Source organism: Podarcis melisellensis (assembly GCF_964234715.1).
Source record: "Podarcis melisellensis genome assembly, chromosome: 8".
Taxonomy (NCBI): domain Eukaryota; kingdom Metazoa; phylum Chordata; class Lepidosauria; order Squamata; family Lacertidae; genus Podarcis; species Podarcis melisellensis.
Window position 1 is genome coordinate 74,336,777 of NC_138540.1, and position 25,714 is coordinate 74,362,490.

General features: G+C 43.7%; 1 protein-coding gene across 4 annotated transcripts in view; it reads left to right on the forward strand.

The window, feature by feature from the left end:
* LOC309375326 (protein NKG7-like) overlaps positions 1-25,714 on the forward strand; it is a 56,659-nt gene that overhangs the window by 20,866 nt on the left and 10,079 nt on the right. For 2 of the 4 annotated variants that reach the window (XM_081921020.1, XM_081921019.1), the window contains exon 5: positions 808-2,059. In XM_081921020.1, the coding sequence (XP_081777146.1) occupies positions 808-848 (41 nt within the window). In that variant the 3' untranslated portion in view covers positions 849-2,059. Of the gene's footprint in view, positions 1-807; positions 2,060-8,120; positions 8,349-8,606; positions 8,754-9,854; positions 9,969-11,229; positions 21,213-25,083; positions 25,303-25,714 lie in introns of those variants that run through there. The other 2 variants (XM_081921021.1, XM_081921022.1) reach the window with 2 other exon arrangements.

Below are 25,714 nucleotides of genomic sequence, written 5' to 3' on the forward strand. Positions count from 1 at the left end.
ACCAAAACTCTGAAGGAATCAGGTTTCCCCAGATTCAGCTCGAAGGGCAGGAAAAACATCTGAATTAAGCTTGATCTAAGTGTGTCAGTAGGATTTCTGGACTATGGAAATGCATTTGTGCCAAACTTCAGGTTTTCACTAGCCTTATTCCTTACAAATGCTCCCAGAGGCTTTGGTTGAGTACAAATGATATTATATTCTAGAATGAATGGAGACAGACTATTTATTTCATTCACAGACAATCTGCATTTATTTTTTGATCCCGAAAATAATTTCTTGATAAATGGGTTTATAACTAACTAACTAACTAACTAACTAACTAACTAACTAACTAACTAAATCCTGCCCATCTGGCTGTGTTTCCCCAGCCACTCTGGGCAGCTTCCAACAAAATATTAAAAATACAATAAAACACAACATTAATAACTTCCCTAAACAGGGCTGCCTTCAGATATCTTCTAAAAGTCAGATAGTTGTTTATTTCCTTGACCTCTGATGGGAGGGCGTTCCACAGGGCTGGTGCCACAACCTACAAGTAAAAAAGCTCATTGCAGATGAGCATTGTCCCACAATGCATCTATCTGAATACTTATGAAAACAGATGGAGGCAACCCTGGCAAGAAGAGTCCCTTGTAGAAGTCTCAAAATGTTCTGTGGGAGAGAACTGGGCCTGTTAGAATGGCAGGGCTTTGAGGATCAGGGCATGATTCCCCTGATGAGAAGGCAAGGTCATGCTGGGATCAGTGATCTGGATATATTTATTCCCCACTGGCTATGCCCTCACCAGCCCTTTTTCTCTCCTGATAGGTGGGCTGGCTTTCCGTGTGAATCCTGCTGCAACAGAATGAGGAAAAGAGTGTGCTACAATTTCAGATGAGCTATGTTGATGTCACAAACACAGTCTACAATGGAACAAGTTGGACCTTGAGGAAATGACTATACTTTCATGATGAAGATGACACATTATACAATAGCAATGGCGTTAAGGAATGGCAAATTCACAGCACATTGCAATCCGTTAACTGAATACTGAAACCAGCCAACTTAGTGCCCTCCAAATGCTGTTGTGTTACAAAGTAGGGCTGCCAAATCTTCTAAACCAAAGAAGAGGACATAAAAAAATCATGATTAATAAATAATGATAATAATAAGGGGGACGGTAGGCTTTGTGAAACTGCTCAGCTGAGCAGTTATAGCGCTGGGCTGGGGGCTCTGTAAAACTGTTTGGCTGTGGGGAGTGTGGTTACCGCTTCCCACAGCTGAGCACTTAAAGGAGTCCCCGGCCTGGCACTGGTTTGCCAACGCGAGCAAGGAGGAGCACTGGGGCTGGCTCAGCTGGGGATTGGGAGCTCTCCTGTGCCCCAGCTGAACCAAGCAAAGGAGCCCTGATGCTCCTCCCGCTCTGAGGCATGCTGCTTGCGCTTGCAGGGCACAGCTGTTCATGCTCCTGGAAGGCAGTTCCCGAGCACACGTGTGCTTTGTCTAAAACCAAAAAACCCTGCACATTTTGGCAATTAAAAAAAAATCCCCCCGGACGATGTTTTCACCCTTTAAATACCAGATATGTCCTGGAAAAACTGGATGTATGGCAACCCTAGTTACAACTCCCATCAACCTTGTCCATTGGCCTTTGACCATGCTAGCTGGGGCTTAATGGAGCTGCAGTTCACCAATATCTGGAGGGCAACAGATAGGCTACTCCCAATTCAGAAAGAAACCCTTTTTGTTCCCCTAAAAACATTTCTTTTTAGAGGTTATAAAATATTTACAGTACAGTATTGGCTAAACACATGCTAGTATTACGAATTAAGAATGATGCTAAGCAATATTATTATTCATTCAGTGGCTGGGTTAAAGTAAGGAATGAGAAAGACGGGTATCTTGTATGAATCAAGCAGAACGAAATTATCTATGGATGACATTGTTTGTTTTGAGTTTTGGCCTTCAAATTCTAAATATTGTGTATGTGCAAATGACTATTGTGATTCCTGTGTTTGTCTCATAGCTTGTGGTTTTAATAAAGACTATTTTTAAGGCAAGTACACAGATTCCCAAGCCTAAAAGGAAACCTCATTACAAAGACAGAAATATGCTTTTGGATTTACAGGCAACCTTCCATTTACACATGTTCAAGGCATACACGACTGTGCATGCATGCATCACCGCGAACCCAGAAGTGGCACGGAAAGGGGGGAAACGGCCCTAAAAGAGCATGGAAATGACAAAAACGGTGCGAAAACGGTGTCTCGCAATCCCAGGAGCCTTTTGCACTGAGGTTTGAGGCCTGCAGAGAGTTAGAGTTTGAGAAAGGAGATTTGGAGGGAGCAATTGTGGTGGAGTTTGGTTGAGTTTTGGGTTACCAAAAGGATTTTTCAAGGGTTTCCTGAGGTTTAGAGAGTGCTTGCATACTTTTTCAATTGTTTTCTGCACCTGCAAACATCCCTGCAAAGACATCAGATGCAGCACAACTATTATCTACATTTCTCACATGTTCCAGCATTTTTCTCTGTTGTTTATTCCCAAAATCAAAATTCCCTTCCAAACCCTTTATCGTTATCACAGTCACTGTTATGTGACTTTCAATCGTGTTTAACAAATCCATAAATATGTTGACATGCAACAGGAATTTTATTGTTGTTGTTTTCAGTCATTTTCAGCACTGTACTCCCTCGAAGAGTTCCTTCTTCATTCCAAGCTCTTATCTCTAAAGTTCTGGGCTGTCTTCCAACTTTCCTTTGTTTAATGAAATTCAGTGTAATTTTTCGAGTCTCTTAACGAGCAGATGTTCCCTGAGTCCAATTAAAGATATTCTGTAGACAGCAATGCCATCGCATATATCCCACAATTAATAATTTTTTGATTCCTTTAAAATCCAAGCTTGCTCTCTCTGAGCCCTAGGGAAAGCTCGCTAAGACGAAAGATTCACCTTCACTTTAATAATTGATATACGATGAAAATCCATACAAGCAGATGCAGTTTTTGTGTGAGATATACCCCAGTTGTAATCCATCAGCTAACTGGACCACAGTTCGGCATTTTATCATCCCAAGCTGAAAGCATATCAATCTAGTTTTTGCCAGTTCTAATTAGAGCCCTCCACAGATGACCGCGCCATGAAGCATCAAATTCTCATGTTTTTATACAGTTCCTCCTGCATTCCATTTGATTAATTAGATCTTTCTTAATGAGGCTTGCCAAATTGCCAAAAGAGCCAGCGTGGTGTAGTGGTTAAGAGAGGTAGACTCGTAATCTGGTGAACTGGGTTCGCGTCTCCGCTCCTCCACATGCAGCTGCTGGGTGACCTTGGGCTAGTCACACTTCTCTGAAGTCTCTCAGCCTCACTCACCTCACATAGTGTTTGTTGTAGGGGAGGAAGGGAAGGGAGAATGTTAGCCGCTTTGAGACTCCTTCGGGTAGTTATAAAGCGGGATATCAAATCCAAATCAAATTCAAATCGTGAAATAGCAAGTATAGAAAGGAAACAGCCGCTCACCTCACATAAACCGTAGAAAACGCTGAAAGTCCTTCTCAGTTCAAAGCTTGGCACTCAGTGACTGAATTACTTAGCAGGTATTTTTTTGTCTCCTTCTTCCAGAACACGCCTGTTTGTAAATTCAGATTTAATTATTTTTTAAAGAACAGGGATGCTCATGGCGATGGCTCTGGAGAGCTTCCATTTTGCAGTGCTCAGCACCCAGCGTCCCTGCCCCCACATTCTGTAGTGAGCGGCAGTTATCAGATGATCCGCAGGTGACGGCCAGTCCCCCCCCCTACCCGGGGGGGGGGCAGGGATAATTACTCTCATATTACCCCTGAATTCCTGCACAGCTGGAGTCCAGTGCCATGGGAAAGCAGCCAAACGCGAAGTCGGTGGGGGGGCAAAGTTTTGGGAGCAAATCCTTTGGGAAGAAGGGTGAGATATAAATTGAAGAAATAAACGAACAAGAACAGATGCAAAGTAAAGTGAGCTACAAATTGCATAAGCTCCAGTATGTCCCCTAACAAAACACAACTCCTAGGGTACAAGTCCAACTTCTCCAGAGAGTGGAAAGATGGGGATTGAGACAACCAAGTTAGCCCTAGGGGTGGGGATTTGATTCAGTCTGCATTTGAATCACACTTTCTGTAGCAATATGAAAACCAAAACATCTTTCAAAATTCACACTTATCTCTTTACAAAGAATGTATGAATAGACTAGTGGATTTTCCATATGAGAATTGGTGCCTTATGGGAGATTGGGATGGAGTGGTCTCCCCAACACAGGATAAGACTTCAGAGAAGTTAATCTTTGTTGCTCTGCCCACTTTTTGCCTTGCTGTTGGCAGTTGGCTTCTTGATCATTTCTGGAACACAGTGGCAATCCAGATGGGTTGCAGCATTTCCTCTTGCTAATGCTGAAGGCCTTTTTGCAAGTTGTTTGTGTGTTGTAACCTTTGAAGACAGAGCAAAGGAGAAGCAGAGAGAAGGACTGAGCTGTGAACTGGAGGCTTTTGGTGTGCAGGAACATCTCTCTGGAGATCTGACGTGCGGTAAGCAAATCTGTTGCCTGGAAGAGGGGCTTATCCTGGTTGCCTTCACCCATGCTTAACCTACTCTTGTTAGGAAATGCCATCAGTGATCTCTCCTCTTGAAGGGAGGTAGACTCAGAAAAGGCCAGTGGATAGTTAATGGTCTGAAGGAGCAGCAGCAGGACCTGGAAGCTCAGCAATCCCAGCAAAGGATATAATAAGAAGAAATAAACTGAAAGTTGGTATAGTAGCACTGGATATTTGTAAGGCATTTGACTATGTAGAATGGTTGGCATTAAAAATGATTATAGAAAGCTTAGGATTTGGAAAACAATTTAAGGGATTAATAAATCAATTATATTTGAGGAACAAGGCATATGTCATCATGAACAATGGTATAACAGAACGAACACTAGTTCGAGCTACAAGACAAGGATGCCCCCTTTCCCCTATTTTATTTGTATTGATCATTGAAACTCTGGCCAATGTAATTTGAGAAGTTAGAAATATATAAGGAATAAGCAATAATGGAAAAGAGAAAATAAGTTTATTTGCACATGACGCCTTGCTAACAATCAAAAATCCATTGGAAAATATGCAGGTAATAGAGGAACATTTGAAAAAAAAAATTGGGTTAAAGCTGTCTGAAATTCCAGAGGTAGCATTGTTATCAATTTATGATAAGGTGGAAGGTTTGCAGCTATGAAGGGCTTGCTCAGAAATTTATAGACAGCTGTATGAGTTTTTATAGCTAGGAAGTGGAAGGGGCATTCTTCTAAAATAGAAGAATGGTATAAAGAGGTGTGGGATATAGCTACTAATGATAAATTAACATGTGCTATTAAGGTAAAATGGGGAATATGTAGGAGAAATGATTTTAAGGAGATCTGGAAAGTATTTGTGGAATTTGTACTGTTCAAACGGAAAGGGGTCAAACCGTCACAAGAGGTGTTGAAATTTTGGGAGGCTGGATAGTTACAATGGGAGCTGGCAAACAACCTTGTCTAACCGCTCTGGCTGAGTCTATTGGCCCTGACAACTGGCCTTCTCTATCTACTCTGACTTGAAGCTTGAAGTTCTTAATTTAAACTCAGCAGAGGCACCTGTCCATCTTAGTCTACAGTTTTCTCCATAAAAAGTCTTCTTTTCTGTCAAAGGCTGAGGTCGAATCAATGAAGGTGAACGATGAGAGAAGAAGGGAGGGAGGGAAGGAGAGCAGATATATGCCATTCGGTTATTTGTCCTGAGCCAAACACCATTCACAGAAATGACTCCTGAGTGAATGGATGGCAATTTGTTTGGTTCTCTTCATGTCTTCCTCCTCTCCCACCCAACCCTTCTGTTTCAATTCCATTAACTTACTAACTGGGGCACAAATAGGCACAAAGCAGAAGTAGTTCTGGGGCGGTTGCAGCTTGAGGAAATGGAGTTGTGTGGGGAGGGTGGGGAGAGCAGTTGTTTGCCCGCAATTGACACTGCTAGCCACCATTCTTCAGCTCAGGCATATAATTTTTCTAGCCAAAGTGTCCATCAATCTGATAGATCTTAAAAGATATAGAAGTGAGGCATACAAACCCCACAAAGATCCTTATCACTATCCACATATTGGAATGCAGAGCTACAAATGAGTGTCAACAGTTCATAAGAAGGATTCAGAGACCTGCAGCTGTATGGCGGCATATACCATATTTCTCCGTGTATAAGACAAAGCCATTTCCGACTTGGAGGAGAGGGGGTTGCGGGCTAATTCGTCCCACACATGCGCGGGGGCTGACTTTGGCCCCCGCGCGAACAGGGAATCCCCGGGCGTGTCTCCGACCCGGCCCGCCAATCAGCGGGCCGGGGAGGTGGGGCCTAGCCTATTTAAGGCCAGGCACGCCCGGGGACCACCCTCTTTCCACCTGGCCAGCCGAGAGGTTTTCCCACCCCACCCACCCTTAGGCTTAGCTAGCTATGACCTTGCTATGGACTTCGGTTGCTCGCCGCAAGGGGCCTGGTAGGAATTTTTCCAACTTGGTGCACTTCAAGCCTTTTGGTTTTTTCGCCTACCTCGTAGCAAATGTCACAACTTCCGCGGTATTGGCGGTTAGGCATTGGCAGGGGTTTATTGTTATGCAAATGAAAGGGGGGAAGGAAGCGCCATCACCTCCCCCCAATGAAAGGGGTAGTCTGGTAGAGGACTCCGGGGGGCGTTGCCTTGTCCGAAACCTAGGGAGGTAAGGGCCTCCGGCACACCCCCGAGTGGTGACACCCGTGGGATCCTAGTTGGCGTACTTCAACAGGACCCCCATGGCTTGTGGACAACCCTTCCCGGTCTCCATGCCGGGTAGTCGATAGGAGCCAATGCCTAAAGCCAATACCTTTCAATTCTGTAATCAATAAAGTTGTGGCTTTTTTATGCCCATTAACCTTAAACAATGTGTCCAGTGTCTTCATTTCACATGGGGGAGGAGACTCGCCATGCAATGCTTTTTGCTAAAAAAAATTAAATAGGCAAAAATTGGGTGTCATCTTATACACGGAGAATGAATGCAGGGGGGACGTGTGATTAATGGTAGCAGCAAGAAGGATTGGCAGTGGCAACTGGGCAGGCAATTGGCGGCTGTGGCAAGTGGGCAGGTGGGCTGCTGGTGGCAGTGAGCGGGCAGACAATTGGTGAATGCAGTGAGGTGTGCATTCGGCAATGGCTGTGGCAAGCGATTGGCAGTGGCCGGCAGGTGGGCGAGCGATTGGCGGAAGTGTTTCCCCCCACCCCCCAAAGAGGCTAAACAACTGAATTTCTTAAATTTGGGTTTAAAAAATAGGAGTTTCTTATACAAGGGGGGCTCTTGTAAATGGAAAAATACAGTATTTTCAATAACTAAAAATAATTATAATTATAATCCAGTGCACAAATGTATTTGTTCAGCTACAGCTATATCGCAGGCAAATGGTGTACTTTGATGTACTTTGTAAAAAAAAAAAATTAAAAATGGTTTTTACATCTCCAGCGTCAAAGACCAGGGTAAAGAGGTGTGTCTTCAGCATTCACCAAAAGCTATATAATGATGGTGCAAGACTCACACCTGTCAGGAGGGAGTGCCACAGCTTTAGGGCCATCTCCGGAGCCATTATCCATCAAGCTTTTGAAGGAGGTGGAAAAAACCAAGATGGCAAAGCATATTACATTTGCTACAAATAATTAGTTCTGACCAGCATTTTCTGCTGTAGACGTTCTTTTGACAGGTTATCAGGGCTTTATATTCTCTTTTTAAGGCACGTACGGAGAGATAGGCTTGTTGCCTGACTGAGTTAACAGATGTCAGGGCGGCTTTGTAGGCGCTAAGCAACAGGCAGGTAAAATTAGTAAGTGGTCCACTCAGCAGTTTTCAGAAGATCAAGGTGGGAATTATTTTGGGAGGAGGGATCACTTATGACAACAGGGTGGTGAAAGGCAGCACAGTTTGTTTGTTTTCTGTTTACCTTGCGCCCTGAGAACCTGGAACAGAGAATTAGTAAACGTACAGCCTGAGGACATCTTCACGACAGCACAATCTGCAGTAGGCCTCTTGGCAGATATGTAAATTTTAAGCACACCCAGACATAAACTGCAACTTATCTCCCTTCCCCAGGTTCGGCATCGGACTTACGCTGAGCAGTCACAGATCTGACCATTCGCACCATGCAGGCCCTGCAGATTGGCACCGTGGTTTGTGCTTTCATCAGCCTTCTGCTGCTCCTCATTGCCCTGGGCTCAGACTACTGGCTGGCAAATGCCTCGGGCAACGTTGGCCTCTGGAAAGCTTGTGCTAAAGTTCTGGCAACTTATACTTGTGGTTCACTTGGGATGGATGTGGGAGGTAAGCTTTTTTGTCTTCCGCTCGGAGTACTAGTGGTGTAGTATTCAACCGTAACTTGTGCGCGCATGGGGGGGGGGAGTTGACAGTTTCCCAACTCCCTGAAAATCCAGTGTGACTAGGGATAACACATTTACTCCATGCTTTTTTTTGGGGGGGGGGGAATTAATGTTTTGATTAAAGTGAAGTGGGTTCCAGGACAAAATGGCTGTTGTGGGAATCTAACCTCCTTCTTCCTTTCTCTTCCTTCCTTCCTGAAAGATTTCATCCATGTTACCCGAGCCTTCATGTTCTTCGGGATGATCGCTGGAGCCATCTCTTGCATTGGTCTTTGTGGCACCTTTTTTAGCGTGCAATTTGGCTCCCTCTCCAAGGCCAAGACCGCAGCCATAGCCAGCATTGTTGCAGGTATTATGGATCCAGTGAAGTTATACTCTGAGCAGACCCGCTTAAATCAATGATGGAAGGACCTATCCAATAGTCCTCTCTCCACCTCCATGGTTTTGTGAGTGGTGGAGCCACCTACCACATCTCCAATGGATATGTAGCTGGGAAGGGGAGGGCAGCAGGATGATCAGGCCCAATTCCTGGCTGGTGCTTCAGTCAGGTTTAGCTCAAGCCCAACGCTATGGCATGTGGGCAGTGAGACTGGTTCCAGATCCGATGGATGCTGGGCCAGCTCAGCCCTACTTTCTCCTTGCCCTGGAAGCACATCCAATGGATATGTTGCAAGGGTGGAAGTAGAAGCTCCCTGCAGCCAATCAGAAGCCACGCTTTGGTTTCAGAACTTTTTGGAATTCAAACGAGTTCCGGAATGGATTCCTTTCGACTTCCAAGATACAACTGTATAGTATACTTCTTCTTCTTCTTCTTCTTCTTCTTCTTCTTCTTCTTCTTCTTCTTCTTCTTCTTCTTCTTCTTCTACTACTACTACAGTGGTACCTCAGGTTACATACGCTTCAGGTTACAGACTCCGCTAAACCAGAAATATTACCTCGAGTAAAGACCTTTGCTTCGGGATGAGAACAGAAATTGTGCAGCAGCGGTGCGGCAGCAGCAGGAGGCCCCATTAGCTAAAGTGGTACTTCAAGTTAAGGACAGTTTCAGGTTAAGTACGGACCTCCAGAACAAATTAACCTGAGGTACCTGAGGTACCACTGTACTACTACTACCAAGTTATATATTTATCGGCTGCCCATCTGACAGGGTTGCTACAGCCACTCTGGGTGGCTTCCAACAAATGACAACACTGTAAGGCAACAAACATTATAAATAACTAAAATGTGAAAACAATTTAAAAAACCCCAATTATAAATAAAAAAAATAGTTTAAAACAACAACTCTTAAATACAATCAGTTCCACTTGATCCTTTGTCCCTATCCCCATAGCCATCTGGCAACCAGGGCACATCTTTCAGCCACTGCATTTCACAAGCTGCAGCTTCAGGGTCAGCCTGGAATGTTTAATGTACAAGCAACTTTATATCTTAATGTATTTTTTCTTAATAGCTCTTTGCGTCATGATTGCCATGTCCGTCTACACAGGGGAGACAAGAAGAAATGCCTATTATGGATGGTCTTTTGGCTTGGGCTGGGCCTCCTTTCCTCTCTTCCTTATAACTGGTGAGTATGTGTCAAATGGGAAATGCTGAAAATATGCATCTTTATTTAGAGGTTTGCCTTCGCATGGAGTTGGTAGCTGTTTATTTCATTACAGAACAGTCTGGGGCTGAGCTACACATTTAGCATCATCACGTGGTCGTGCCCCTGGCAGTGTGCCACTTTGGCTGCGGATGGAGGCTCAGATATTGATCAATTTCCTGGTGTGACATGCTGTGCACACAATTCCACTATCAGCAAAAGAGGAAGAGGGTGGAATTTGAACCAATCCCCTGGGTGTGCAACTTTACTGCAAGCATGGATTACCTATGTGTTTTTTGGCCTTGAAAAGCATTCAGAAATGTCATTCTCCCTTCATACTGTTGTTAGCCGCTCTGAGCCTGGCTTCAGCTGGGGAGGGCAGGATATAAAATAAATATTATTATTATTATTATTCCAACACTTTGACAGAATCAGGTTTCCCCAGATTCAGCTTGAAGGGTAGGAAAAACATCTAAAACAATTTTGACTTAAGTGGTTCGGCAGGATTTCCGGACTACGGAAATGCATTTGTGCCAAACTTCAGCAACTTGTAATTCGCTAGCCTTATTCCTTACAAATGCTCCCAGAGGCTTTGGCTGAGTACAAATGATATTATATTCTAGAATGAATGGAGACAGACTATTTATTTCATTCACAGACAATCTGCATTTATTTTTTGATCCCGAAAATAATTTCTTGATAAATGGGTTTATAACTAACTAACTAACTAACTAACTAACTAACTAACTAACTAAATCCTGCCCATCTGGCTGTGTTTCCCCAGCCACTCTGGGCAGCTTCCAACAAAATATTAAAAATACAATAAAACACAACATTAATAACTTCCCTAAACAGGGCTGCCTTCAGTTATCTTCTAAAAGTCAGATAGTTGTTTATTTCCTTGACCTCTGATGGGAGGGTGTACCACAGGGCGGGCGCCACAACTGAGAAGTAAAAAAGCTCATTGCAGATGAGCATTGTCCCACAATGCATCTATTTGAATACTTATGAAAACAGATGGAGGCATGCCTGGCAAGAAGAGTCCCTTGTAGAAGTCTCAAAATGAACAATGTATTCTGTGGGAGAGAACTGGGCCTGTTAGAGTGGCAGGGCTTTGAGGATCAGGGCATGATTCCCCTGATGAGAAGGCAAGGTCATGCTGGGATCAGTGATCTGGATATCTCAGATAGTGTTTTATTCTCCGCTGGCTATGCCCTCACCAGCCCTTTTTCTCTCCTGATAGGTGGGCTAGCTTTCCGCCTGAATGCTGCTGCAACAGAATGAGGAAAAGATTTCAGATGAGCTATGTTGATGTCACAGACACAGTCTACAATGGAACAAGTTGGACCTGGAGGAAATGACTATACTTTCATGATGAAGATGACACATTATACGATAGCAATGGTGTTAGGGAATGACAAATTCACAGCACATTGCAATCCGTTAACTGAATACTGAAACCGGCCAATTTAGTGCGCTCCAAATGTTGTTTTGTTACAAATTAGGGCTGCCAAATCTTCTAAACCAAAAAAGAGGACATAAAAAAAATCATGATTGATAAATAATGATAATAATAAGGGGGACGGTAGGCTTTGTGAAACTGCTCAGCTGAGCAGTTAACGTGCTGGGCTGGGGACTCTGTAAAACTGTCTGGCTGTGGGGAGTGTGGTTGCCGCTTCCTGCAGCTGAGCAGTTAAAGGAGTCCCCAGCCCGGCACTGGTTTGCTCGCGAGCAGAGGGTGCACTGGGGCTGGCTCAGCTGGGGATTGGGAGCTCTCCTGTGCCCCAGCTGAACCACGCAAAGGAGCCCTGACGCTCCTCCCGCTCTGAGGCATGCTGCTTGCGCTTGGAAGGCAGTTCCCGAGCACATGTGTGCTTTGTCTAAAACCAAAAAACCCTGGATATTTTGGCAATTAAAAAAAAAATCCCCCCAGACGGTGTTTTAACTCTTTAAATACCAGATATGTCCCGGAAAAACTGGACGTATGGCAACCCTAGTTACATCTCCCATCATCCTTGTCCATTGTCTGTTGGCCATTGACCATGATAGCTAGGGCTTAATGGAGCTGGAGTTCACCAACATCTGGAGAGCAAACAGATAGGCTACTCTCAATTCAGAAGGAAACCCTTTTCATTCCCTTAAAAATATTTCTTTCTAGAGGTTACAAAATATTTACAGTATAGTATTGGCTAAACACATGCTAGTACAGTGGTACCTCTGGATGTGAACGGGATCCGTTCCAGAGCCCCGTTCGCATCCAGAAGTGAACGCAACTCACGTCTGCGCGTGCGTGAGTCACGATTCGCCACTTCTGAGCATGCATGTGACATCATTCTGACTGTCTGCGCATGTGCGAGCTGCAAACCCCGGAAGTAACGTGCATCCCGAAAATACTTATCCCGAAGCTACTTCAACCCGAGGTATAACTGTATTACAAATTAAGAATGATGCTAAGCAATATTATTATTCATTCAGTGGTTGGGTTAAAGTAAGGAATGAGAAAGACAGGCATCTTGTATGAATCAAGCAGAACGAAATTATCTATGGATGGCATTGTTTTGAGTTTTGGCCTTCAAGTTCTGTATAGTTTGTATGTGCAATTGGCTATTGTTATTCTTCTGTTTGTCTCACAGCTTGTGATTTTAATAAAGAATATTTTCAAGGCAAGCACACAGATTCCCAAGCCTAAAAGGAAACCTTATTACAAAGACAGAAATATGTTTTTGGATTTACAGGCAACCTTCCATTTTCGCATGTTCAAGGCATACACGACTGTGCATGCACGCATCACTGTGAACCCAGACGTGGCACAGAAGGGGGGGACAGCCCTAAAACGGTGCAAAAACATTGTCTTGCAATCCCAGGAGCTGTTTGCACTGAAATGTGAGGCCTGCAGAGAGTTCAAGTTTGAGAAAGGAGATTTGGAGGGAGCAATTGTGGTGGAGTTTGGTGGAGTTTTGGGTTACCAAAAGGGTTTTTCAAGGGTTTCCTGAGTTTTAGAGAGTGCTTGCATGCTTTTTCAATGGTTTTCTGACCTGCAAACATCCCTGCAAAGACAACTGATGCATCACAACTATTATCTACATTGTTGTTGTTTAGTCGTTTAGTCGTGTCCGACTCTTTGTGACCCCCTGGACCAGAGCACGCCAGGCACTCCTGTCTTCCACTGCCTCCCGCAGTTTGATCAAACTCATGCTGGTAGCTTCGACAACACTGTCCAACCATCTTGTCCTCTGTTGTCCCCTTCTCCTTGTGACCTCCATCTTTCCCAACATCAGGGTCTTTTTCCAGGGAGTCTTCTATTCTCATTAGGTGGCCAAAGTATTGGAGCCTCAGCGTCAGGATCTGTCCTTCCAGTGAGCACTCAGGGCTGATTTCATTCAGAATGGATAGGTTTGATCTTCTTGCAGTCCATGGGACTCTCAAGACTCTCCTCCAGCACCATAATTCAAAAGCATCAATTCTTTGGCGATTAGCCTTCTTTATGGTGCAGCTCTCACTTCCATACATCACTACTGGGAAAACCATTATCTACATTACTATTATTATCTACACACAAAATGTTATTGCTTGAATCCAGTGAAGTTATACTCTGAGCAGAGCCACTGAAATCAATGATGAAAGGTGCTATCGAATCCTCCTCTGTCCACCTCCAGGGTTTTGCAAGTGGTGGAGCTATGCACCACACATCCAATGGATATGTTGCAGGTGGCGGGGGGTGGGGGAAGCAGGATGATCCGGCCCAATTCCTTGCTGGTGCTTCAGTCAGGTTCAGATCAAGCTCAATGTGACGGCATGCTAGTGGTGGGACTGCTTCAGTCCTGCTTCCCCCTTGCCTTGGAAGCACCCTGTTCAGCAGATTTCTGCTGGCCTTACCATTGTGCCTCCCACCCACTTGCATGTTTGGTGAACAGAAGTGGGAGTTTGGTGCTGACAGTGTAATGCACGCATCATTCCATTGCATACCCTCCAACATGGAACAGGGTTGCCTTCAGATGTCTTCTAAAGGTTGTATAGTTTTTCATCATAAGCTTTATTGCTCTAGCCGAAGGCCATGGCATCATTCACAAAGGGAACAAAAAGAAAAGCAATAATAACCATAAAAACATCGGGGACTGCAGATACAATAAACCACGATCACGTCTCCTAAAAATTATTTGTTGCATACGATAGAATAGCAGGGGGTGCCAGCTTAAATGTCCAAATCACCTTAGGTTGTATATTTATTTATCTCCTTGGTTTGGGGTGGGGCGTGTCACATAACTCCATACCCTCCAACATTTCTCCAATGAAAATAGGGACGTCCTAAGGAAATGCTGGACATTCTGGGATAAAATCAGAAACCGGGATGGTTTCTGTAAATCCAGGACTGTCCCTGGAAAATAGGGGCACTTGGAGGGTCTGCCGTTGGCAGTGGCTGGTAACTCTGCCATTAGATGCCAGGCACTGGCTGGACGAAGAGGAGCGGTGGGAGGTACCAGCCAGAAAGCCCTCTAGGGAAGCCTCAGAGGAGGAAGGCTCAGAGCCAGGGGAATGATGGTGGGAGACTGAAGACAGATCAAAGTTGGAGGTTGCTCTAGATGAGCAAACATCCAAGAGAGGGCAGCAGGAACTAGTGAGCTAGCTCTGTACCTTTTGCTGTTCCAGTCACCCTCTATAACATATCTTTAGGATACAGGAGCATATAAGTATTGTTATAAAAAAATAAATAAAATATGAACCCATTTTTTTAAAAAAAATAAATATAGTCTACTACTTCTACAACTACTATAATAAGTTATATATTTACGGACTGTCCATCTGACTGGGTTGTTACTCTGGGTGGCTTCCAACAAATGACAACACGGTAAGACATCAGACATTATAAATAAATAAAATGTGAAAACATTTTTTTTAAAAAAAAACAATTATAAATTGAAAAAATAGTTTACAACAGCAACACTTAAATACAATCAGTTCCACTTGATCCTTGACCCCAGCCCTGTAGCCATCTGGAATATTTAATGTACAAGCAACTTTATATCTTAAAGTATTTTTTCTTAATAGCTCTTTGCGTCATGATTGCCATGGCCGTCTACACAGGCGAGACAAGAGGAAAAGCCTCTTACGGCTTTTCTTTTGGCTTGGGCTGGGCCTCCTTTCCTCTCTTATAACTGGTGAGTATGTGTCAAATGGGAAATGCTGAAAATGTGCGTCTTTATTTAAAGTTTTGCTTTCGCAGTCGCTTTCGGAGTTGGCAGCTGCATTCTTTCATTACGGAACAGTCTGGGGCTGAGCTACACACTTGGCATCATGTGGTCGTGTCCCTGGCAGCAGGCCACTTTGGCCGCGGACAGAGGCTCATATATTGATCAGTTTCCTGCTGTGACATGCTGTACGCAGAATACCACTATCAGCAAAAGAGGTAGAGGGTGGAACGTGAACCAATCCCCTGGGTGTGCTTCTCTACTGCAAGCATGGATTACTTCTTGATTTTGTTGGCCTTGAAAAGCATTCAGAAATGTCATTCTCCCTTCATACCAACACTCTGAAGGAATCAGGTTTCCCCAGATTCAGCTCGAAGGGCAGGAAAAACATCTAAAACAAGTTTGACTTAAGTGTGTCTGGAGGATTTCCGAAATATGGAAATGCATTTGTGCCAAACTTCTGCAATTTGTAATTCACTAGCCTTATTCCTTACAAACTCTCCCAGGGACTGGCTGAGTACAAAAGATATTATATTCTAGAATGAATGGAGACAGAGCACTTGTTTTATTCACAGAGAATCTAGATATATTTTTTGGTCCTGAAAAGCACTTCTTGATAAATGGGTTTTATTCCAGAAGTAAATGCTCTTTGCAGATTGATTTTGCATTATCCCACAATACATCTATTTCAAAACCTATGAAAACAGATGGAGCGTAGCAAGAGGAGTCCCTTGTAGAAGTCTCAAAATGCACAAACAATGTAGTTCTGTGGGAGGGAACTGGGCCTGTTAGAATGGCAGGGCTTTGAGGATCAGGCCATGATTTCCCTGATGAGAAAGGAAGGTCATGCTGGGATCAATGATCTGGGTATCTCAGTTTTATTCCCCGCTGGCTATGCCCTCATCAGCCCTTTTTCTCTCCTGATAGGTGGGCTGGCTTTCCATATGAATGCCGCTTGAACATAATGAGGAAAAGATTGTGCTGCATTTTCAAATGAGCTATGTTGATGTTACAGACACAGACACCGTCTGCACTGGGACAAGTTGAGCCTGGATGAAATGACTATACTTTCATGATGAAGCTGATAACAATAGCAATAGCGTTAAGGAATAACAAATTGTGTGGCGATTCCCGCCCCCTCCCACAGATGGAATAAATAAAGACACAGGACACCAGAATTTAGGTTAATGGGCGAAAAATGGCCACAACTTTATTGATTACAGGGAAGAGCGGTATTGGCTTTAGGCATTGGCCCTATCAGACTAACTGGTATAACCGGGAAGGGTTAAGCACCAACAGGGGGAGCCCCCGAGATGCACATCCCTAGGCGCTCCCCGAGGGGTTACTGCTCGGGAGCGTGCTTTAGGCCCTAGCCTCCATAGGTTTCGGATGAGGCGACGTGCCCCCCCCCCCCGGAAGGCAGTTCCCTAGCACACATGTGCTTTGTCTAAAACCCAAAAACCCTGGACATTTTGGCAAAAAAAAAATAAATCCCCCCAGATGATGTTTTCACCCGTTAAATACCAGATATATCCTGGAAAAACTGGACATATGGCAACCCTAGTTACAACTCCCATCATATTTGTCCATAGGGCCATTGAACAGGTTAGCTGGGGCTGATTGCAGCTGGAGTTCACCAACATCCGTAGAGCAACAGATAGGCTACACCCAGTTCTGAAAGAAACCTTTTCATTCCCCTAAACTGTAACCATTTTAAAACATTTCTTTTTAGAGGTTACAAAATATTTACAGTATAGTATTGGCCTAACACATGCTAGTATTACGAGTTAAGAATGATTCTAAGCAATATTATTAATCATTCAGTTAAAGTGAGGAACGAGAAAGACAGGTATCTTGTATGAATCAAACAGAAAGGAATTATCTATGGATTACATTGTTTTGAGTTTTGGCCTTCAAATTCTGTATAGTTTGCATGTGCAATTGGCTATTGTTATTCTTCTGTTTGTCTCACAGCTTGTGGTTTTAATAGAGAATATTTTTAATACAAGCACACAGATTCCCAAGCCAAAAAAGGCAACCTCATTACAAAGACAGAAATATGCCTTTGGATTTACAGGCGACCTTCCATTTACGCACGTTCAAGGCATACATGACTGTGCATGCACGCATCACCGTGAACCCAGAAGTGGCATGGAAGGTGGGGGGAATGGCCCTAAAAGAGCATGGAAATGACAAAAACGTTGCGAAAACAGTGTCTCCCAATCCCAGGAGCCTTTGCACTGAACCTTGAGTCCTGTGGAGAATTTGAGTTTGAGAAAGGATGTTTGGAGAGTGCGATTGTGGAGGACTTTAAAGGGGCTTTCAAGGCTTTCCAGAGGTTTAGAGAGTGTTTGCAGGCTTTTCCAATGGTGTTCCCATATACATGATTTCACTTCAGCGCAATGGTGCCTCAGAACATCACCCCTGCATAAGTGGGGAATTGCCTGTAGAATCAGGAGACCAAGTTCTGTACCCAGCAGACATCCTTGAAAACTCAGCAGGTGCAACAAAACTGTTCTTTCTATCATCTCACATGCAAGTTCTTCCTGAATTCATTTCTGGCATTTTAATCAGACCTGAATGTGACGGACAACCTGTTTATTCATCCTGTTATGTTTGCAAAAAATAAAAAGGTTAGGAGGAGTTTAGACTATGTCCAGTCTTTATTGAGCATCCATTCTGATTTGTTGTGGAGCAGTTATACAAATATCACTCATCCTGTCTTCATCCTGATCTGCTTGTCAGGTGTTTACTTGACTTCTCATTATTTCTTCACAAATACACATACAAACTACTTGTCAATCCACCCCCATCACCTGTCTAACCACAAATAGTCTAAATTCTAGCCAACTAAATCCTGCTCAGAGTAGACCCATTGAAACGAATGAATAGGACTAGAATTGAATGGCACGTTCTGTTTCATTCTGAAAAGTGGATTTGTTGTGCCAGGGCGACAGAGCACTTTAATCTACTTTATTTGTGCAAACATAAAGTTACAGCATGTCCTTTAACCTCTCCTGCAAAACTGAGAATCTGGAGGCATCCTGAGTGAGCTTTCTAAATTTAACACCAGTGAAACATAAAACTATCTGGAAAAACAAACAGGCCACATTGACATTAACAATTTTGTATGGAGAGGGGTTGTTTTTTAATGAAATGCTGTATCTTTCGCTGTGTGAAAAGATACTTTCAGAGTTTGAGGAGATGCTATTGAAGGGACTTTGCATAACTGAGTGATCGGCAATAAAATGGCTGCTCTTATTCAACATTTACAGACACAAAACAGGGACAAATACATATACAGTCATACCTTGGTTTTGGAACAGCTTAGTTCTCGAATGTTTTGGCTCCCGAACGCCACAAACCTGGAAGTGAGTGTTCCAGTTTGCGAACTATTTTTGGAAAGCTGGACATCCAACGTGGCTTCCACAGCTTCTGATCAGAAGCCACGCTTTGGTTTCCGAACGTTTTGGAAGTCGAATGGACTTCCGGAACGGATTCTGTTCAACTTCCAAGTTATGACTATATATTTAAATTTTGCATATTCTCATGAAGTCTGAAGTGGTATTGATGGACCAGGACAGCTCTCTGAAGATATTGACCCATTGTGTGGTGACTGTGAATGCAGATTTGTCAAAGGGAGTGTCTCCATAACTCACGCTCAGCATAACTTCTATAAGCCGTGCATTCATTGTAGTGGGACTCCCTCCAAACCAAGATGACAAAAGCAACCTCCTCCCTGCACTTGAGATGCATGACTAAAGCTTTCTTGTTCCAGCAGGCATTTCAAGGTAGTGGTTCGTGTATGATGTATATTGTATTGTTTGATTTTCCTGTTTCCTGTAGGTTTTTGGTTTTCTTAAAGCACACGGCTTACAAATGAGCATGATTAAGTCCTAAAGAAATGCCTTAATAAAAATAAAATAACATTGTGATATAAATAACTTCAGTACAGGTTCCTATAAACATAGTATAAAATTTGTCCCAGGACTCCCCTCCCTAATGTTACGAGACTGAGGGGCACTTGGAGGGGACGCCATAAGCAGAGCCTCATTGTTGTTGTTTAGTCGTGTCCGACTCTTCGTGACCCCATGGGCCAGAGCACGCCAGGCACTTCTGTCTTCCACTGCTTCCTGCAGTTTGGTCAAACTCATGCTGGTAGCTTCGAGAACACTATCCAACCATCTTGTCCTCTGTCGTCCCCTTCTCCTTGTGCCCTCCATCTTTCCCAACATCAGGGTCTTTTCCAGGGAGTCTTCTCTTCTCATGAGGTGACCAAAGTACTGGAGCCTCAGCTTCAGGATCTGTCCTTCCAGTGAGCACTCAGGGCTGATTTCCTTCAGAATGGAGAGGTTTGATATTCTTGCAGTCCATGGGACTCTGAAGACTCTCCTCCAGCACCATAATTCAAAAGCATCAATTCTTCGGCGATCAGCCTTCTTTATGGCCCAGCTCTCACTTCCATACATCACTACTGGGAAAACCATAGCTTTAACTATACGGACCTTTGTTGATGTCTCTGCTTTTTAAGATGCTGTCTAGGTTTGTCATTGCCTTTCTCCCAAGAAGCAGGCGTCTTTTAATTTCGTGGCTGCTGTCACCATCTGCAGTGAAGAGCCTCATTACTTTGGCAAAAACAACAATTTAGCAATCAGGTGGTAGTAGAGGTGTGAGAGGCTTCTCTGATCATTGGCTCATCCTGACTCATCTGAACATAGAAAAGAGGCTACGATGAGGAACACACCTGAGCAGGCTGGGGAGCCTCAAGCTTGTGGGCCAAACATGGACCACGAGGCATCCCCATCTGGTCCACTGCTTCCACTTCCTGACCCTCAGTGTGCAATTATACCTGGTGGAGGAGAGGGGGAGAATCATTAATACCCTGTCTTCCTCCTGTGTATTTTGTAGTGGTTTGATCTTCAGCTGCAGCCCTGGAAGCCAACTCCTAGGGGCTGTGGGGTCTTTGGTCCCCCAGTAAATCATTTGAGATGGTTGGGAGCCCCCAAAGTTGATGGCCATTGCCATTCAAATGGTGTGTGTGCATGCGTCATGCAATCGATTATGTGGGGTGGGGCTTGCCTGCTCCCCCCCCTCAATATTTTACTCAAGTTGGCACCCCCGGCTACAGCTGCAGATGTCTGCAGATGTAGCAGCTGCTATTAAAGCTATGGGAGGATGCGTCCATAGAACAGGTGGGGAGTCTGAAATGATCCTCACACCTGAGCAAAAAGTGTACTGATCCTCTGTACAAGCCAGCTCAACCATTCAGAGAAGAAATGAAGCGAATCAACATGGACTTTTAAAAGGGTAAAAGAGTATTGGGAAATGATCCATAATGAACTGGAAAAAAAATGTTTAAAAGTACTTTCCCCAAAAAATCAGAGTCCTTTCTGTTGGGGATAATTCAGACTGAAATTCCCAGGTGTCAAAAAAAGGTTATTTATGTATGCTACTACCGCGGCCTGGGTTTTGTTAGCCCAAAAATGGGAAAAGGAAAGAGGTCCCAACCAAAGAAGAATGGCAACTCAAGATGACAGAATATGTGCAGCTTTCAGACTTAACAGATAGAATAAGAGAACAAGAAGAACATACGTTTAGAGAAGACTGGAAAACGTTTGTCGAATATATGGGAAATAATTGTGTACAGCTGAAAACACTGGCAGCATTAAAATTAATTCAACCGTGTAAATAAGCTTTGATGGATGCAATAGTGGAATACTGTATAGTACAGTTTTTGTAAAAGATACAGGGATATTGTGATATGTAAAATGAACCAAGGAAAGAGAAGAAGGGAAGCCACTGGTATTTTAATGAGTATTTTAAACTGTAAAACACAAAATTTAATAAAAATTAGATACAAGAAGGAAGCAAATGAGATGGGGGCCTTTCACAGAAGGGCTGTGCCCTTGAAGAGGAGGAGCTGATCCTGCCCATCCCTGTTAAAATACAAATCCCATGGGTGGTGGAGTCAGAGCATGCCTTGCACTTGTTCCAGAGTGCTGACTTCACCTGAAGAAAAGAAGAGCCGATTCTGAGCCAGGTGAGATGAAACATCTCTAGATTTATGCGGGAGGGAAAGGGAATCCCCCCCACCAAAACTGGTTAGCTAATTTGGATACTACTTAAATGGAACCAGTGAGAGGGGCTTAAATCTATTGCTTTGCACTAGTTTCATGCAGTGAAATACTAAACACACAGAGAGAGTCAACTTCTTAGTTCTAATTTCTATGATGCTTATTTTGTTGAGATGTTCGGTCCACATTTTAAAGTTAACTAGTCCTGGACTTATATGCAGATTGGAACACGGGTGTCAAGTGGATTAGAGCTATCCTTGGATTTTGTGGAGCAATTCCAGTTCAGATAGGCATGTCTCAAATGTGCTGAAATGCATACAAAATGTATATTTGGTTATGGGAGAGGACGGATATAGAAATGTGTACTTTAGGGCAAAGTGCATACAATTCTGATGCGGAATTTTGATGCTTTTTTGTTACAACACTAAACAGGGAAGAATGGATCTCTAAGTGCATGTGAAACTGGAATGCAGTGGAAATAGGGTATTAGTTTGCATATATATAATATAATTGAATGGTTGGTTGGTTATATGCACATCAATCTGCATATCAATTAGCAGTAGCTCTGAAGGAAAGCATATTTTATTTCTAGATTCTTCATTTCACATATAGTAATAGTAATTGCTTTGAAGAGGCATATCCTATATTATGAATGACACTTTTAAATGGGCATATGCCACTTCCAACAGTTGTGGGAAGTTGTGTAAAAGCGAGCTTATATTTTTTAAAAGCAACAACAACAACCCTGTTGCTTAGTTAATTGAGGACACCTTTTAAATTCAACCCAGGCTGCTTCAATCTGTCAATCTGATTATTTGATCTGGTAGACCTAGGCACACGGGCACCATACATTAAAATCACTATTATACCACTTTAAACAGTCATGACCTCACCCAAAGAATCCCAGGAATTGTAAAGGGTGCTGAGAGCTTTCTGGCAACTCCCTTTCCCTGACAGAGCTACGATTCCCAGAATTCCATGGGAAGAGCGATTGACAGTTTAGTACTCTGGGGTTATAGCTCTGTGAAGGGTTATATTTTATTGTATCAAAATTGGAATTCCATTTTTTAAAAAAGATAAACATCAGCCACAACCACAAGCAGAGCACATTGCAATTGCTAAACAGGCAGAGAAATCATTAGGTTCCACCAAGTGCCGCCAAGATTCTACACCAGGCATCCCCCCACCTTCAGCCCTCCAGATGTCTTGGACTACAATTCCCATCATCCCTGACCACTGGTCCTGTTAGCTAGGGATCATGGGAGTTGTAGGCCAAAACATCTGGAGGACCGCAGCTTGGGGATGCCTGTTCTACACCCTCCAACATTTCTCCAATGAAAATAGGGGCGTCCCATTCCATAATGATAATTTAACTATTAATAGTAATACACATCTTATTGGGCTGCCCCAGCACTCTGGGCAGCCTCCAACATATATAAAAACATAATAAAACATTTTTAATAACCTCCCTATACAGAATTGCCTTCAGACAACTCAGGGGGTGGATAACTCCATACCCTCCAACATTTCTCCATTGAAAACAGGGGCATTCTATGGAAAAGCTGGATATTCCAGGATCAAATCAAAAGCCAGGATGGCTTCTCTAAATCAGGGACATCCCTGGAAAATAGGGACACTTGGAGGGTCTGAGTTTCTCCGTGATTTTCAGGTGGTTCAGGGAAAGTAAAACTTGGGGGCCACTACCCCTCCTGCGTAAGATATCCCTTGTGAGACCAGGACAGGGAAGGAGGGAACAGGTTTTTTTACTTGCAAAGCACCCTGAGGACCTGCAGTATAGAAATGCTAAATTCCTGTCACAGTCTGCTGAGTTTGCGAACATCTTCTGTTCACAACAGCGCAATCTGCTGTAGACCTTTTAAAATAAAAATCTAAACATAGTCTACAACTGCATGCCCTCCAAGTGCCCTGATTTTCCAGGGACAGTCCTGGAATCACGAAAGCCACCCCTGCCGCTTGTTTCTTCCTGGAACGTCCCTATTTCCCCTGCCAGTGCAGTTTCCACCCCATCGTTCAGTCCGGGCACTGAGGTCCAGCTCCAAGGGCCTTCTGGCAGTTCCCTCCCTGTGAGAAGCGAGGTTACAGGGAACCAGGCACAGGGCCTTCTTGGTAGTGGCGCCCACCCTGTGCAATGCCCTCCCATCAGATGTCAAGGAAATAAACAACCATCTGACTTTTAGAAGACATCTGAAGGCAGCCCTGTTTAGGGAAGTTTTAAATGACTGATGTTTTATTCTGTGTTTTTAATCTGTTGGGAGCTGCCCAGAGTAGCTGGGGAAACCCAGCTGGATGGGCGGGGTATAAATATTATTATTATTATTATTATTATTATTATTATTATTATTATTATTATTACTACTACTACTACTACTACTACTACTACTGCAAGGTGAGCCAGTGCTTGTCCCGAGCAGTGGCTGTGGCTATAGCAGCTGCAAGGAAAGTACCCTGTTGCCTTTCCATGGCCATGACTGCTGGCCTCTTCCCCTTGGGCAGTTCCTAGCGGCTGCTGGAGAGCGGCCGAGAAGGATCAGAGGCTGCCACCACCAAGGCCCTGCCCCATGTGACCCACCAGCTCTGAGGGGCAGCCAGAGGACAGGGCCACGATGGGCAGGGAGAAAGAGGTATAGTGGTTAATAGCGGTGGACTCATAATCTGGTGAACCGGGTTCGCGTCTCCGCTCCTCCACATGCAGCTGCTGGGTGACCTTGGGCCAGTCACACTTCTCTGAAGTCTCTCAGCCCCACTCACCTCACAGAGTGTTTGTTGTGGGGGAGGAAGGGAAAGGAGAATGTTAGCTGCTTTGAGACTCCTTAAAGTGAGTTAAAGACGGGATATCAAGTCCAAACTCTCCTCCTCCTCCTCCTTTTTGTAAATCTACCAAAGAACAAAACAGGATAAAAAATGGGATTAAGGGATTTTTCTCAGGGCAGTGAAGGGCATGTGCTCTATGTCCTGTTGGTTGTGATGGAGGTGGCATTTGCCTAGGGTTGCCAAATGTCAGGAATTTCCCGGATAATAATAATAATAATAATAATAATAATAATAATAATAATAATTAAAAAAAATAACAACAACAACAACAACAACAACATAGCTGGAATACTACAGTAGTCGGAAGCAGCGTCTTGGCAGGAAATGTCCAGGAAAATCCTGTCGTATGGCAACCAATGTCGGACGTCAGGATTTTGGCGATTTCCCATGTGAATAGCTCAAAAAAATATTTATTTTTGAGATTTTGCCTAAAAAGTTCAGCAACTTTGCCAAAACAACAACAACAAAAAGCAGCTCTGGATTTTCACTTTTTGAAATATGTCAGCCCTACACTTGCCCCCTCTTCTGATAGAAAATGCTTGGGAGATGGACAACAAATGAAGGGTCTAGGAGGGTCATTTGAGGTTAGCGACAAATGTTCTTCTTTTCCATATAAAATAAGAGAACAAGAAGAGCATACGTTCAGAGAAGATTGGAAAATGTTTATTGAATATATGGGAAATAACTGTGTACAGCTGAAAACGCTGGCAGCATTTAGATAAATTCAGCAGTGTAAATAAGTTATGATGGATGTAATAATGGAATACTGAATGGTATAGTCTCTGTAAAATATGCAGGGATTGATGATATGTAAAACGAACCATGGGAAGAGAAGAAGGGAAGAGAAGAAGTCACTGATATCTTAAGGATGTAAACATTAGTACTTTAAATTGTAAAACAGAAAATTTAATAAAAATGAGAGAGAGAGATGTCCCTATTTTCATCTGAGGAAGGTTGGAGGGAATGCAACTGATGAAAAATAACATGAATATCTCCTTTCCGCAGGTTCATCATCCCTATTTCTTGCCTCTGTTACATAGCTGAGCATTCTCGCAATGAATATCCTGCAGTTTAGCACTGTGGCTTGCGCTTTCATCAGCCTCCTGTTCCTCCTCATTGCCCTGGGCTCAGATTACTGGTTGCAAAACAGTATTTCCAACAATGGCCTGTGGGTAGGTTGTAATTCCAAAGATGGTTGCCGTTCATTTGGGATGGATGTGCCAGGTAAGAACTTCTCTGTCTTCAGCTCTGAGTACTGTTGTTGAGTGTGAGTGTGAGAATTGAGTGTGCCTCCGGGAGCGAAGTCAAACCACTGCGTTAGCAGCATTGAAGTGACCTCCCCAGGGTGCAAGCCTGAGCAGTGTTTATGGAGGTCCTGGGGTGCTCAGGTGAGAAGACTGTGCTCTTGGCCTTGCTGGTGTGGTCCAAAGGAAAGCAGAGTACCAGCTTAGCTGCAGAAGTTGCTGGAAGGAGACGTATAAGGTGTCATCCAACCATTTTAGGGACTCCACACTGGATTTGTGTAGGGTTTACTCCCTAGCCTTTTCTTCTCCTGTAGATATCCCACAAAGCAGCAGAGGTTTCCTTCCTTCTCCTAGATGTCCTACAGATCAGGAGTGCCAACTTGGCCCTACAA